The 16,546-nt window shown below is 39.6% G+C and overlaps 1 protein-coding gene across 3 annotated transcripts in view; it reads left to right on the forward strand.

The window, feature by feature from the left end:
* The window catches only part of tfip11 (tuftelin interacting protein 11), a 38,997-nt gene that overhangs the window by 18,437 nt on the left and 4,014 nt on the right, over nucleotides 1–16,546 (forward strand). For all 3 annotated transcript variants that reach the window (XM_060843560.1, XM_060843562.1, XM_060843561.1), the window contains 7 exons: nucleotides 241–399; nucleotides 3,954–4,457; nucleotides 5,116–5,222; nucleotides 8,978–9,146; nucleotides 11,260–11,503; nucleotides 13,301–13,443; nucleotides 13,737–13,902. In XM_060843560.1, the coding sequence (XP_060699543.1) occupies nucleotides 241–399; nucleotides 3,954–4,457; nucleotides 5,116–5,222; nucleotides 8,978–9,146; nucleotides 11,260–11,503; nucleotides 13,301–13,443; nucleotides 13,737–13,902 (1,492 nt within the window). The remainder of the gene's footprint in view (nucleotides 1–240; nucleotides 400–3,953; nucleotides 4,458–5,115; nucleotides 5,223–8,977; nucleotides 9,147–11,259; nucleotides 11,504–13,300; nucleotides 13,444–13,736; nucleotides 13,903–16,546) is intronic.

Here is a 16,546-nt window from a genome sequence, read left to right on the forward strand (position 1 = left end):
GCCCCAGAAGGCAGTGGAGGCCCAGTCTCTGGATTCGTTTAAGAAAGAGTTGGATAAAGCCCTCAAGGATAGTGGAATCAAGGGTTATGGAGATAAGGCAGGAACAGGATACTGATTGAGGATGATCAGCCATGATCATAATGAATGGTGGTGCAGGCTGGAAGGGCAGAATGGCCTACTCCTGCACCTGTTGTCTATTTTGTATTAGTATGAAGTGGCTGATTGTCTGTTTCTGTTCAGGAGTTTCAGAAGGAGATGAGCCAATGGCGGAAGGATCCTACAGGTGGGAAGAAAAAACCCAAATATACCTTCAAGACTGTTGAAGAGCTTAAAGCAAAAGGAGCATCTGCTCTGGGCAAGAAAATGGCTACACCACAGACAGAGCTCTCACAAGTAAAGGTGCGTGAGAGCAGGCTTTCCTTTCCCCTCTTGTGTCTTTCAGCATTTCCATATACAATTTTGAACTCATTAATTCTTGTTGGAAAAGCAGCTTTTGATAATTACAGGACAGAGTGGATCATCATTACACAACAAAACATCAAGCGAGTTAAATGGCCAGACTGAAACTGGGTTTGAAAATGTTAATGTTTTGGCGATTTGTCAACCCGTACCTAGAAACGTTTAAGTAAGACTTTGTGTCAAAGGTTTCAGAAGCAAATATTTTTTCTTTTCCAATATACCCCTTGGTATACTTGGTCTGCCAAGCTGGATATTGATTTCAGCATTCACTGTTGAACCTGTGACCTGCTGGCTCAAATACTTTGTATGATGTCAGTAGGAAAATTGTGTTTACCTCTGGCTTCTTTCTTCTTTATGGCACGTGCATAAAGAATATTGGAAGTCATCTGAATAATAATATCTGAATAATGAATAATAATTGTATTTTCTCTACGCACTGTGAAATGATAATGTTTTTCAGGCCAACCATCATAACACATGCATTTACCTAACTCTTTGGAGGTTTTTTAAACATGTTCCAAATTGTTTCAATGTAGATGCGAAGCCTTCTAACTGTACACTGCAGCATCTTTTCATATCAAACTAGCTTTTGATATTGTCAGTAATACCACAGAAGATCTGCTGCTTTGCTCTCAAAATAAAAAGAACAACATCATCATAATCCTGACATTATATTCCAAAGTGTCAAACATAAAAATAAAAAGCTGTGTTTTTTCCACTAGTTTGTCAATCTGCAAACCTCCCCTAAACTACACATTAATGTCATTATACTTCATATAATCCTTAGAGTGGAAGCAGGCCATTCAGCACATTGACACTGATCCTCCAAAGAACATTCCACCAAGACCAACTCCTGTCCTGATAGCCCTGCATTTCTCATGGCCAATTCACCTAACCTGCACATCTTTAGATTGTGGGAGGAAGCCAGCACTCACAGGAAACCTTCATGGACATGGGGTGCAATCTCCACACAGACACTCACTCAAGGGTAGAATCAAACCTGGGTCCTTGGTGCTATGAAGTAGCAGTACTAAGCGCTGAGTCACTGTGTTGCTCCACTTTGAACTACTTATATAATTTCTCCATAGATAATAGTGGTAGCCTTGACAGGGGCAATACATAATTACTGTACTTCAGGTCATAGTGCTTGTGAAATTAGTTGATACTTAAAACTGAATCAGCTATTTAGTATGTTTGTGTTGTGTTATTTCCAACAATCTGATTGTAGGTAGATCAATATGAATGTTAAGTACAATCATTTTCTCATTTGCAATTCCATAATATATCCTCACGAGCCAGTATTACAGTGCAGCTAATGGAACCTTTAGGCATGCTGCAGTCACAGTTAATTGGTATTGTCACTAGCTGTACCAGCACTGTGATATTTGTAAATAGCAGATGTCTTTACAGCGGATGGCATATTTCTGCATATGGTTTTCTGCTTTACTTGAAACTGCAAAAACAGTTTCCCACAATTATTATCAACTAAGTGCGACAGTGCATAGTAATATGCCTCGTGGCTTCCAGAGTTGGACTACTGGATGTATCTGGCTGATCACCCTGCTTCGCCTTTTTCATGTCTTATAAAGCACATGAAACCAGAATGGTTCTCCAGCGTGACAATTCATTAGATCTTCCCATTGAGGGCCACCAAACATGTTGCCCTAGCCCACTTTCAGACCTGAGGCCTCTGTTTACAGATGTGGATTTGTAGATGTCGGCAGATTGGCAGATAACAGCTGGCATTAAGCCTTACTTTCCTGGCATTGGTCCTCTGTCTCATACAAGCATTGAAAAAGAAATTGTTGCCAGTAATAATGTTGGGGGGAGGGGAGTAGAGTAACTGCACGAAGGCTTATGATAGTCTACATGCCAGTTGGAAATGAAACTTTGAAAAATGAACATTGTTAAATATGTCTTTATGGCCCTTGAAATTTTGTTCCAAAATTGTGGCCAGAAACCCTGTATGTCTCTTTGTTTGAATAGCAATGAATACTGCATTTGCACTTAGTCTAAAGATCTGGAAAATAGTACAGATGATTTATTGTAACACTACTGCATCTTTGTTGTATTTGTAATCTGGCTCTTGTTCCAGAAACGTTCCTCCTGTGTTTGTCCATTTGCCCCTTAGCAACATACTTGCTATGGAAAATTGGAAAATCTCAGTTCCCTCTTTTTCCCATGCTAGTGTACTTATTGACCTGCTGTACATTGGTGGTAATGTTAAGGGAAATGGTTTGCATATGCTAACATGCAAACTGTGTTCCATGGTCTGGATTCCCTATGAAAGTGCCATACGTCATCATACTTTTTAATTATCTTTTCCAAAGTTTTCCATTAGGGCTCAGTGTATAATTTTTTCCAGATCACCACACTCAATAATACCTGCTGCTGTTTTCCTGAGCACCTAAAACCCATAAATAGTGGCAGACATGCCATCAGTTAATCTGGTCCTGGTCCTGATCATCTGATTGAAAGATAGTCATTGCAGCAATATACCTTGAAGGAGGAACTAAGGGACCACACAGACATCCCCACACACAATTACCTGGGAATTTAAATTTCTCATGGGTAATAACCCTGCACTTAACACCTTCTGAAAAGGTCCCAGTTCTGAATTAGAGCTGCAGATTTTGGACATTTCAGACTTGCTTACTGGAATAACAAAAGAGAACAAGTTAGAGATATTGAAATCTGCTGTAACCCCATGACAGCTATAAAACTAACAGCACCCCGTCTGACTTAGGAGAAAGTGAGGACTACAGATGCTAGAGATCAGAGCTGAAAAATGTGTTGCTGGAAAAGTGCAGCAGATCAGGCAGCATCCGAGGAGCCGGAGAATCGACGTTTCGGGCATAAGCCCTTCTTCAGGAATCCATGAAGAATCCTTCCTGAAGAAGGGCTTATGCCCGAAATGTCGATTCTCCTGCTCCTCAGATGCTGCCTGACCTGCTGTGCTTTTCCAGCAACACAATTTTCAGCCCTGTCTGACATAATCTGCTCTGACAACCCTCAAACCAATAGCCCTAAGCCCGAACTAACCCAGCCACTGGCCCTGACAACTGCAGCTTTACTGGCCACCTTATCACTCCCACTCACCCACCTAAAACATTATCCCCTCATCCACTTACCTCACACACTTAACTTCTCTCTGGAGCTTATCAAAGAGGCTTTAAATCTGAAAATGCACTGTGCTGGAAGAGTTTCTGAAGAAGCCCAAATCTGATGTTTGGGCCTGAATCAGCTATGTGGCAGAGTAGCGGGAAATCCAATTGTTGTTACCACTCCTCAGGAGATTCAGTCCAATGTTTCCATATTATCAGAAAAAAATACTAAAACATCTAGCATGGACAACATCTAACACATTCCTATGTCGTTGAATCAGAAAATGTGTGGTTTGAGGTTAAAATTAGTAAAAATTAATTTCTACATGAGTTAATGACTGATTGATATTGAGCCATTGTGAAAAACTAACAGCTTAATTTATTATATAGGTTATAGACATGACAGGAAAGGAGCAGAAAGTCTATTACAGTTACAGCCAGATGAACCAGAAGCATGATATTCCTGATGATACACAGTCTCCAGTTAAAGATGCAAAGTCAGAAGGCTTTTCTCTTCCTGAGCTGGAACACAATCTGCAACTGCTCATTGAAATGACCGAGCAGGAGATCATCCAGAATGACCGTCAGCTGCAGTATGAGAGGGACATGGTTGTTAACCTCTCCCATGAGAATGAGAAGCTGTCTGAAATCCTTGCCCATGAGGATAAGATCATAGACAAGCTCAGCAGCATCTTGCAGATTGTGGAGGACTGTGAGAAGAGACTGCAGCCCAACTGTGAAAATCCACTGACCCTGGAGGAGTGTGCAAAAATTTTTGAAATGCTCCAGGAGAAATATTTTGAGGAATACAAGATGTTTGACTTAGCAGAACTCTCCATTGCCATAGTATTTCCACTGCTGAAAGAATTCTTTAAGACATGGAATCCTTTGCAGGTAAGGTCTCCCCCTGCAAAAGTGAGTAATTGTGGTTCCCATTATTCTGCATCATTGATTGAGGTGTTAGTGCCTATTGGATAATAAAAGGGAAATCAGTCACATGCCTGATGGGTTTTCCAGGATCTCTTGGTGGAAGGTGTATACACATTGATGATGAATAAAGACAGAATCCAGGGTTGGAAAGCCTGACAACATTCACTCTGAAGCTTAACACACACAAAAAACACTAAATAAGGGAACAGAGGAATGCCATTATCTATGCATCCATGCAGGATCCAGTACATTTCCAAATATTATGAATATCAGACTGAATATGTTAAATTCTGTTCTATACCTTTGCACCCCCTGAGCATTTGATAATGCATTCAAAATTATTTCTAGACCCTAGGGTTAGTTGGAACGATAGTATGGTCAGACACCAGATTATAGTCCAATAGGTTTACTTGAAATCACAAGTTCTTTGAGCCCTGATCCTTTGTCAGGTGAAGTGAACTATAGTAGGAAGGGAATGCAGCATACTGTACCTGACTTGTATGGGATTCTTTTGAAATAGTAATGGTAGAAATTAAGAGAAAGGTCCGTCTATCATGTTGGTGAACTGGGTACAGATGGAAAAAAGGAGAGATAATCAGCTTAACGACTTGTCTTCATTTAGGATAACACGTATGGTTTAGATGTCATGTCTAAATGGAGGAAACTTCTAGAACGGGATCAGTTGCAGCATGGAGGATGTGACATGCTGTCGTTGGACCCTTACCACAGGTAAAATGAATAATTCAAAGTTTACTTTGACAATTAGAAGTACTGACGAATATCCAGGTGGTGAAGATGGACCAAACTTCTCAAACTTTTCAGACAGTTGAAGATACTTCTAAAGAAAGAATCAGAAGATGAATAGTTCCTCAAAGTTAGCACATTCAAATGTTCCCGATTTGATTCTCTGCTCGATTCTTAATTCGGCTGTTGCAATTGATTTCAATGTTTTAAAGCCAAGGAACTAATACTAAAAGCAGCTGTGACTCCTAGTTTTATAAAGACATATTGAAAATTCCATTAGTTAAGGACAGGATGGAACTTCACTGTGATCCCCATTAAGTTCAAGTAACTTACCTGTAATAGGCAACACACATCGAGAGTAGTGGTTTGGACAATGTATTAGAGAAGCCATTCTTTAATTTGGCAAAAAAACAAAGAACAGTAGATAATGGAGATTTGAAACAAAAGCAGAAATTGCTGGAGGAACCCATCAGGTTTGGCACCATCTGTGGAAGGAAATCAGAGTTCATATTTTGGATCCAGTGACACTGGTCAATTCTGAAGAATTGGACCCAGAATCCTGACTCTGTTTTCCCTCCATATGCTCCCAGACCTGTTGAATTTCTTCAGGAATTTACATTTTTGATTATGATTATGCACTTAGTTCAATGTTTTTCGCTTGTGTTCATATCAAAAAGATAGTTTCCATCAGCATACTGAATTCAGAAAGCAGAGACTGCAGCATTATCTGTGATATAGTACTGCAGAACAAATACTTGTCTATTTTCCTGTCCACTATGAAAAGCAATAAATAGTATAACATCAGATTGTTAGGTTCAGGGAACCGATTCCTTTGCATTATGTTGCACAGAATGAGAAAGACATAAATACTTTTACCATCGTTTCAGGGCATGAACCAGTCTGAAGCTGTTGTTTTCCTGTTCAGTAGCTTTGATTTGAGCCCTTTCTGGATGTTAAATGGAAGATGATTCTAGTGAACATTTCTTCAGCTGCTTGTAGCTCAGGCAGCAAAAGCATTGAACTAAATGACACTGTAAGATTTGAAAATTAACTTTGCGACCCTTCTTTAATATAAAAGGAGGCCCTGATCGGATATCAGTTGAGGAATTGAGAGTGAGGTGTACAGTCAGTTCTTCTGTAATGCGATCGTTGTGTTCTTGTGTAACCCGCATTTCGGAAAAATCAAGCTTTAGAAACAGCGCTTTAAGTGTGGGCGATGTAATTGTGTTATATCCAACACATTTTAAAAGTTTAGAAACAATGTCCCCTTTTCATCAATCGTGTTACAGCACATTTGCATTGAAGAAATGTGCATTATAGCAAAACAACCTGTATATTCTGTTTTTAAAATTGTTCATTGCCTGTCAGTGCTCTCAATGCATAAGCTAGATCAAAGCTTCCTTGCTGATACGGCCATTTAAAATCTAACGAAATAGCTTGCAAACCTGTAAACTTAAATATTAAACAATTGAAGCCACATCTGTTGACTTCTGCTTGAAGGGTTAACTGCCAGATATGAATTGTTGCTTAGATGACCAACACTTTGATTAATGTTTGGATCTCAGCATATACACAGGTAGGTGTCCTTAATATTACAGAATGTCCTCGAAGAATCAAGGTTAAAGCCTGTTTATCAGAACTTAGAAATGTTAGAGGTAGCATTACATTACAAGCTGTATTCTGTAAGTTAAATAAACTGGTAGGAAATATACACAGAACAGTTTTCAGGGGAATTACTGAGAGTTGCAAAATCTATGGAGTAAATACAGTGAGGGACTTATTAATGTGAAGTGAGATAGTAATAGAATAAAGAGCAGAGAGGATAAGAGGTTCTAAAATTTGAACAGAATAATTTTCAACATTGTTTCCAGTCCAACAAGGAAAGAAGCCTTGCCGGTTTCTGGTTCTGTGAAATGAAGAAAGACAAAGGATTGTACTGGAGTATTTAGAGGACATGACCATAGTATCATAAGGTTCAGGTTCCCAATGGAAAAGGACAACAAACATTCCAGAGTAAAACTAATTAATGGGAGGAGAGCCAGTTTCATTGTGGTGAGAGCAAATATGACCTAAGTAAATTATAATCAAAGATTGGCAAGCAGAACTATAATTGAACAATGGGCAGCTTTTGAAAAGGAGATTGTTCAAGTGCAGATGAGGTACTTTCTCAAGAAGAGTAAAAGTACAAAAAACAAATCTAGAGCTCTCTGGGTGGTGAAAGAAATGAATAATAAGATGAAACAGAAAAGTGTCATTGTTGTGAGACCCATACTACAAGTCAGAACCAGGCTGGATTGAGAAAGATTTAGATTTTATTGTCATGTGTATTCAAGTGCAGGAGTGCAGTGAAAAGTCTCTAACGTCACCTCACGGCACTGTCTTAGGTACAAAGGTACCTAAGTATGAAAAGTTCAGATACCAAGGAGTAAAATAAACAAAATTTAAAAGTGTCGCATTACAGATCTTCATAGAATAAAAAGAAAAATAAAGAAATAAGCTAACAGTTAACATTAAAATTCTGAGTTAGTCTGAAAGTTAGGATCGTAGAATCCCTACAGTATGGAAGTAAGCCATTCGGCCCATCGAGTCCACACCGACCCTCCGAAGAGCATCCCACCCAGGCCCTGTAACTCTACATTTCCCATGGCTAGTCCACCTAGCCTGTACATCCCTGGACTTTATCAGTAATGTAGCATGGCCAACCACCTAACTTGCACATTTTTTGGATCGTGGGAGGAAACCAGTGCACCCGGATGTAACACACGCGGACATGGGCAGAATGTGCAAACTCCACACAGACACAAGGCTGGAATTGAACTGAGGTCCCTGACGCTGTGAGGCAGCAGTGCTAATCACTGTGCCACTCCAAATTCTGAGAGAAAGCATAAAAAGAAATAAGCACAGCAAAGAGTCTTCTATCGGTATGTAAGTTATAAAAGGGCAGTAAAAGAAGGATGGATTATGGATCAAAAAAGCAGTTTGGGGTATGGAAGCAGAAATCTGAAATATTATTATATGATTACTTTGCATCCTCTACCAAAGAAAAAGATCTGATGAAGATGTAGTGAAAGATGAGAATGTTGAGACACTGGATAAGTTAAAAATCAGTGAATGGTAGTTATTAGGAAGACTAGCCGTATTTAGAAGTTGATAAGTCATCAGGACTGGTCTCTGTGAACGCAGTCTTTCATTGCATTGAGAGTTGTTTCAAAATTGTTCAACATTAAACCAGAATTATGTCTTTTGAATATTGTTGAAAAACGAGATGTATGCTTGAAGCTATCCTCAATACCCTTTTACCTGGTTGTATAAATTATTGTTTTTGTTTGAAATTTAACATTCTTGTATTTGCCCAGATAAGTGCAAGACCAAAAGCTTTGACAACATGCTCACTTTTCAGTAAAATTCAAATTATTTCTCTATTTTACACCTGATTAAAACAGCTTTCATCGCACAAATATTAAATACCTCCATATGTATATCGATGGCAGGTTGTGCTTAATAACTCTTGTAAAGCACCCTGAAGTGCATCATTACATGAAAGATATGGTATATAAATATATATTGTTGTGTGTCAGAGAAAGAAGATGTGAGCGGAATGGAAGGAAAATGGCAGTCATTGACAAAAGCTTCAATAAATTGTGTCTATTTTCTACAATGTACAGTGCTTTGGAAAATGTGGTATTTGGGCTGAGTAAGCATTTCCAATTTCCTACTATTCTTTCTCTGTGCATTCACAGGTTGATGTGGGAGGTATGGATGCCATGTGTCCGTAATGTTGTATCCCAGTGGCTGCCCCGGAATTGTGCTCCAATGGTGGATTTCTTGGAGAACTGGATGCCTGCAGTACCTCTCTGGATTTTGGACAATATTCTTGAACAGCTGATTTTTCCCAAGTTGCAGCGTGAGGTAGGAACCTCTTGTTACCGTTAGCAATAAGTGAGAGAGTCATGCAGGCTGATAGGTTCTGGCAATCAGCAGTACATAAAAGGTTGCATACAGCATCTTAACTTCACAAGGCACCTTTGAATAAGGACTTTTAACTTCCAAAGTGCTCATTGAGTTTAGCAAAGAAGAAATTGCAAAAAACAAAGAAGAAGTTGACATCTTGAAAAATGTCCATATTATAGAGGAGGAAATGCTAAATATCTTGAAACACAAAAAAGTGGATAAATCCCCAGGACCTGATCAGGTGTACCCTAGAACTCTGTGGGAAGAGAGGGAAGTGATTGCTGGGCCCCTTGCTGAGATATTTGTATCATCGATAGTCACAGGTGAGGTGCTGGAAGACTGGAGATTGGCTAACTATTTAAGAAGCGTGGCAAGGACAAGCCAGGGAACTATAGACCAGTCAGCTTGACGGTGGTGGTGGGCAAATTGTTGGAGGGAATCCTGAGGGACAGGATGTACATGCATTTGGAAAGGCAAGGACTGATTGGGGATAGTCAACATGGCTTTTTGCGTGGGAAATCATATTTCACAAACTTGATTGAGTTTTTGAAGAAGTAATAAAGAGGATTGATGAGGCAGAGCTGTGGACATGATCTTTATGGACTTCAGTAAGATGTTCGACAAGGTTCCCCATGGGAGACTGGTTAGCAAGGTTAGATCTCTCGGAATACAGGGAGAACTGGCCATTTGGATACACAACTAGTGTGGAGGGTGTTTTTCAGACTGGGGGCCTGTGACCAGTGAGGTGCCATAAGGGTCAGCGCTAGGTCCACTATTTTTCGTCATTTAAATAAATGATTTGGATGTGAGCATAACAGGTAAAGTTAATAAGTTTGCAGATGACACCAAAATCGGAGGTGAAGTGGACAGAAAAGAAGATTACCTCAGATTACAATGGGATCTTGATCAGATGGGTCAATGGGTTGAGAAGTGGCAGATGGAGTTTAATTTCGATAAATGTGAGATGCTCCATTTTGGGAAAGCAAATCTTAGCAGGATTTATACACTTAATGGTAAGGGCCTGGGGAATGTTGCTGAACAGAGAAACTTTGGAGTGCAGGTTCATAGCTTCTCGAAAGTGGAGTCACAGGTGGATAGGACAGTGAAGAAGACATTTGGTATGCTTTCCTTTATTTGTCAGCATATTGAGTTGAGGTGTTGGGAAGTCATGTTGCAGCTGTGCAGGACACTGGTTAGGCCACTGTTGGAATATTGCGTGCAACTCCTTCCTATCAGAAAATGTTGTGAAACTTGAAAGGGTTCAGCAAAGATTTACAAGGATGTTGCCAGAGTTGGAGGATTTGAGCTATAGGGAGAGGTTGAATAGGCTGAGGCTGTTTTTGCTGAAGCATCGGAGGCTGAGGGGTGACCATTTAGAGATTCATGAGGAGCACGGACAGGGTAAATAGACAAAGTCTTTTCCCTGGGGTGAGGGAGTCCAGGTCTAGAGGGCATAGGTTTAGGGTGAGAGGGGAAAGATATAAAAGAAATCTAAGGGGCAACTTTTTCATAGAGGGTGGTACCGTACGGAAGTGGTGGAGGCTGGTACAATTGCAACATTTAAAAGGCATCTGGATGGGTATATGAATAGGAAAGGTTTGGAGGGATATGGGCCGGGTTCTGGCAGGTCGGACTAGATCGGTTTGGGATATCTGGTCAGCATGGACGAGTTTGACTGAAGAGTGTGTTTCCACGCTGTACATCTCTATGACTCTTAAAAATGAAAAGAAAATGAATAGGAATCCAGGTGGAATAGAAAGTAATAGTAAGGGTTGAAACATCCAAATTTTAAGCAATCAACATATAAATATGAATAATAGAAGGAAAGCAGAACAGATGAGAACAAAGGTAAAACAGGGTAGAAAAAGTCAAGAAGGCTGTCTTGATCCGCAAGTTGTCAAAGAGATGGCCTTATTTCAATGACCAGCCTTGCCAAGAAACCAATAGAAAAATAGGTATTGTAAGACAACTAACCTCATCACCATTGGAAGAGCTTTCACACAGTCATCATGAAAAAGAAAAGCTCAAGAATATATGTGATTTCTTCATTAACACAAACTTATTTTTTCAGGTTGAGAACTGGAATCCACTGACGGACACAGTCCCAATCCATGCCTGGATTCACCCCTGGCTTCCATTGATGCAGATGCGCCTGGAGCCTCTGTATTCGCCAATCCGCAACAAGCTTTCCAATGCATTGCAGAAATGGCATCCCAGTGACTCATCTGCAAAACTGATCCTATTGCCATGGAAGAATGTGTTCACACCAGGATCCTGGGACGCTTTCATGCTGAAGAATATTGTTCCAAAGTTAGGTGAGAAAGTACTTAAGCATAATTTATATTGCAACTGAAACAAGTATCTCACTTCTATCAAGTGCTTGGTAGTATAAAATTCCACAAGAGCCAATCAGCCTTCAGCCCCAAGTTAAGTTTGCTGGTGTTCATATCGGACCCAAGTTGAGTTATAGCAGGTTAATTGATTTAAAGGGAACATCACCATCAACTTATTTTCTGTCCTGTCCCTTGAACTGCAATAAAGTACTTACCATTAAATGTAAATAAAACAATAAACTGCAGATGCTGGAGATCTGAAACAAATGCAGAAATTGCTAGAGAAACCCGACAGGTCTGGCCGCATCTGTGGAGAGAAAAACAAAGGTAATGTTTCATGTCCAGTGACCCGTAATCATCAAATGTTGTTAGGGAGAGAACTGAGTGGGAATACAGGTTGATTTTGTTTGCCCCAACTTAGGGATGTGGTGTGGCCAATAATCCCTTAATATCTTTTGTATACAAACATATCTCTTTAAATACCTTCTATTAATTTTCAATGATAGCATTTGTTTCAAATTGTCACAATACCTTTTTTTGTAAAGTAGTTATTTTTTGATTCACTATTGACTTCTTATTAACATTGTTGATCTTTTGTTTTGAATTCCCTTACCAGAGGAAAGAGTTGTTCCAATATATCAAATTAATTTTCTTCTTATTTCAAACATTTTGGTGAGAACAACCCTTAAGTTCCTTAATTCCAGGCAAACCAGTTTAGCCCAGTCTTTCATGATAGTTTAGCATTGATATTATTGTAGTTAGTAATCACTGGACATTCGCAAAGCCAATATACCCTTTCTAGGATGTGATAACTAAAATTCATGTTAAGTTTAAATGAGGACTGACCATAAAATATCGTTTTTTTTTAAACAATGCATGGCATGTGTTTAGTCTTTCTTATCACTGGTGCAACTCAAACGGAGTTTCAGTGAGATTATGACTGAGCAAATGCCACTTTTGCTTTAGGAAACTATCTGCATGTATCTCTCTTAATTTGTCATCACTCGTCAGTTGGCCGAATGGCCTTACTTCCACTCCTATGTCTTATCAGCTTTCCTTGTAACTATTTGATATTTCAGAAGTGCTTTAGTAAGACTCTACCTTGAATTAATTTAACATTTTTAAAAATTTCTAAACTTTTTAAAAAATATTTCATTCCTGGGGTGTGTGTGTTATTAGTGAGCTCAGTGTTCATTGCTGGTGCCTAGTTGCCCTGATAATGCCAGGATAGACTATCTTCTAGAATTTTGATTCCACTGAGTGGTTTGCTCAATGAAGTGAGAGGGCATTTAGTAGTCAAGAGGTAAAGTTAGTAAGTTTGCAGGTGACACCAAATGTAGGACTTGTCACATACAGATGAAAACAAATATGGGTAGCATATTTGATGGTTTCTGTGAACTAGTTGGGTTTTTGAACAGTCTGACTCCACCATGGTCACTTTTAGTAATACCAACTTTTTATGGCTGATCTGTTCTGTATGTGTGTTGTCATTTCAGCTAAATATACAATTTTGCAATTAGTCTTCAATAATCCCTGACAAAAATAAACTACACAAGAAAATATAAGATGATTATGAAGATAAGTGCTTCCAATTCAAAATTTGGCACTGAGCAGTTGTAGCTAATTCCTGATGGTGCTATGTTTTAATAGAATTCCTGAAGAAGGACTCATGCCCGAAACGTCGATTCTCTTGCTCCTTGGATGCTGCCTGACCTGCTGCGCTTTTCCAGCAACACATTTTCAGCTATGTTTTAATATGTTTGTTTCTGACCATGACAGGGATGTGTTTGACGGAGTTTGTGATTAATCCTCACCAACAACACATGGACACGTTCCATTGGGTGATGGACTGGGAGGACATGATCTCAGCTTCCAGCCTCATAGGATTGCTTGAGAAAAACTTTTTCCCAAAGTGGTTACAGGTGAGTTTTCAAGCCTTAATGATTGAACATCAGTTGAATTTCTGCTTACCGCTGGCTCAGTGATTACAAAATTTGGCAGCAAAGTAGTTGTGCTGCACATTGCTGATGATTGAATGAAGGAGGAGGATTGATCTATGAGAGTAGAAGCATGAAGCTGTTTATGCAATACAAGTACATTGTTATATAATCGTGTAGTTTTGTATTCAACTTTTCTTATAGTACCTAATGCAATTTATCAATTTTGTGATCTTTATTCTCCTTGGTGTTCCAAATTACCTCTCCTTCCTGTCTAGGTGCTGTGTTCTTGGCTGAGTAATAGTCCCAATTATGAAGAGGTCACTAAATGGTATTTGGGATGGAAGTCCATGTTTTCTGACCAGGTATTGGCTCACCCCACAATCAAGGAGAAGTTCAATGAAGCTCTGGACATTATGAACCGGGCTGTCACCTCCACAGTTGGTAAGTAATTCAGTTTTATTTCTCCTGAATACTCTTTAAAAGATGATGGTTGCAAGAGCATGTATTTGAGAAGGGAAAGGAAGAGAAATGAAAATGACTGATAAGAAAAAGGAAAAATATGACCAGTGTGTAGCAAAGAGTTCCGGAAAGGAAGAGCAAAGATTTGAAAGGGGTACTGTAGAATATTCAAAGTCACAGCGATGGAATGTCCAATGCACTTTGTGACAACCAGTTTGTCCTCAGAATGTCCCATAAGCAAGGGTAAGATATATGACCTGATAAATCTATGGTTAAACCTTTTAATTCTTTTAAAATGCATCATTAACACTTTTGAAAGCATTGAACCAACTTAAAGTCTCAGATCAAATTTGGAATCTGGATTCTGGATTTTCTTCATGAGAAGATGGGATTTTCTGGAGGGATTTCTTACAGTAGCTGAGGAGCTCCCTATAATCGTAAAACCACAGCCCTACTGCCACAGGTACAGTGCTATCATAAGGTACAGAAACCACCACTACCTTACCTGCATTATCCCTCCCAGTGCTGTTGAAAACAATTTTCAACATGTTACTTACCCACTCCTCAATACAGCAATACGTTGTAGCAGCATCCTGTAACTGGCTCAAAGGTAGAAGACAGAGGGTGGTGGTGGAGGGTTGATTTTCAGACTGGAGGCCTGTGACCAGTGGAGTGCCTCAAGGATTGGTGCTGGGTCCTCTACTTTTTGTCATTTTTATAAATGATTTGGATGTGAGCATAAGAGGTATAGTTAGTAAGTTTGCAGGTGACACCAAAATTGGAGGTGTAGTGGGCAGCGAAGAGGGTTACCTCAGATTACAATGGGATCTTGATAAGATGGGTCAATGGGTTGAGAAGTGGCAGATGGAGTTTAATTTAGATAAATGTGAGATGCTGCATTTTGGAAAGCAAACCTTAGCAGGACTTATACATTTAATGGTAAAGTCCTCAGGAGTGTTGCTGAAAAAGACTTGGAGTGCAGGTTCATTGCTCCTTGAAAGTGGAATCGCAGGTAGATAGGATAGTGAAGAAGGCGTTTGGTATGCTTTCCTTTATTGGTCAGAGTATTGAGTACAGGAGGTGGGAGGTCATGTTGCAGCTGTACAGGACATTGGTTAGGCCACTGTTGGAATATTGCGTGCTATTCTGGTCTCCTTCCTATCGGAAATATGTTGTGAAACTTGATAGGGTTCAGAAAAGATTTACAAGGATGTTGCCAGCGTTGGAGGATTTGAGCTATAGGGAGAGGTTGAATAGGCTGAGGCCGTTTTCGCTGGAGCGTCAGAGGCTGAGGGGTGACGTTACTGAGGTTTATAAAATCATGAGGGGCATGGATTGGATAAATAGACAAAGTCTCTTCCCTAGGGTTGGGGAGTCCAGTACTAGAGGGCACAGGTTCAGGGCGAGACGGGAAAAATACAAAAGAGACCTAAGGGGCAACATTTTCACTTAGAGGTTGATACGTGTATGGAATGAGCTGCCAGAAGAAGTGGTGGAGACTGGTACAATGAGAACATATAAAAGGCATCTATGTGGGTATATGAATAGGAAGGGTTTGGAGAGTTATGGGCTGGGTGCTGACAGGTGCGACTAGACTGGTTTTGGGTTATCTGTTCGGCATGGATGAATTGGACTGAAGGGTCTGTTTCCATGTGGTACATCTCTATGATTCTATGTATCCTGGAACGTCTTCCCTTATCATCATTATCTATATCTTTTGTACCTCCTACCAGAAGGGTATAATTTCAGCATGACAAGTTTATTTGGATATTTCCATTATATACAGATGTTGTAAATGGAAAATGTTAACAGGAATTGTTGCAGGTATAAAATTTTTAATATCGAGATAGAAAGTAAAAAAAAATCAAGGTATTAATAATGTATACATATTTGGTTAGCTGCTGAGCCAAGCAGACAAGGTTTTATCCTTGCTGTGAGAAGGGTCAGCTGGTCTCAGTGTTATTTTTAGCTTCAATTACTATGGATTTCCCACAGGGGCTTCTTCTGATCCACTGGTCTCTGCTGTTAGGACGGACAGAAATCTGTGAAGCTTCCAACAATGGGATAATAGGCTAATAATTATTGATGCATACAGATGACATTGATTTTCTTGAATTGCTAAGAGTCTATAACTAGTGCAGTTGTTCCAGCAAGAGTGAAATAAATTTAATTCTAACCACCTTTTCACCACATTGCTCAGTCCTTCTGCTTGTAGAACCATTTCTGTTGAACTGATGGAAGATTACATTCTTGAGCCCTGCAGGTTTAAACTCTTTTATCCAACAGAAATGAGAAAATCACCTGAATGATCAGTTCAGTATTGATTTTAGATCCTTCAAGGTTCACTGACCAAGTAACACTTTTCTGCGGACCAGATTATCCTTTTGCTAGATTTCTTGTCACATTATAAGGAACTTACTGACCTTTGATGCTCTTAGTACAAATCATCCAATGGTGATTTGTATAAACTATGGGATAAAAGCTGCCGCTTTCAAAGGTCTACTGTAGTGTTTACAGATACTGCATGTTCAGCACCTTTTACCTTTCAGTGGCCAATTCCACTTCAGCCTCAAATCTGTTTTGACAAATTACCTTACTTAATTATTGAAACATAGTGTTTCACGAA

The sequence above is a fragment of the Hemiscyllium ocellatum genome, chromosome 24 (genome assembly GCF_020745735.1).
Source record: "Hemiscyllium ocellatum isolate sHemOce1 chromosome 24, sHemOce1.pat.X.cur, whole genome shotgun sequence".
Classification (NCBI taxonomy): Eukaryota; Metazoa; Chordata; class Chondrichthyes; order Orectolobiformes; family Hemiscylliidae; genus Hemiscyllium; species Hemiscyllium ocellatum.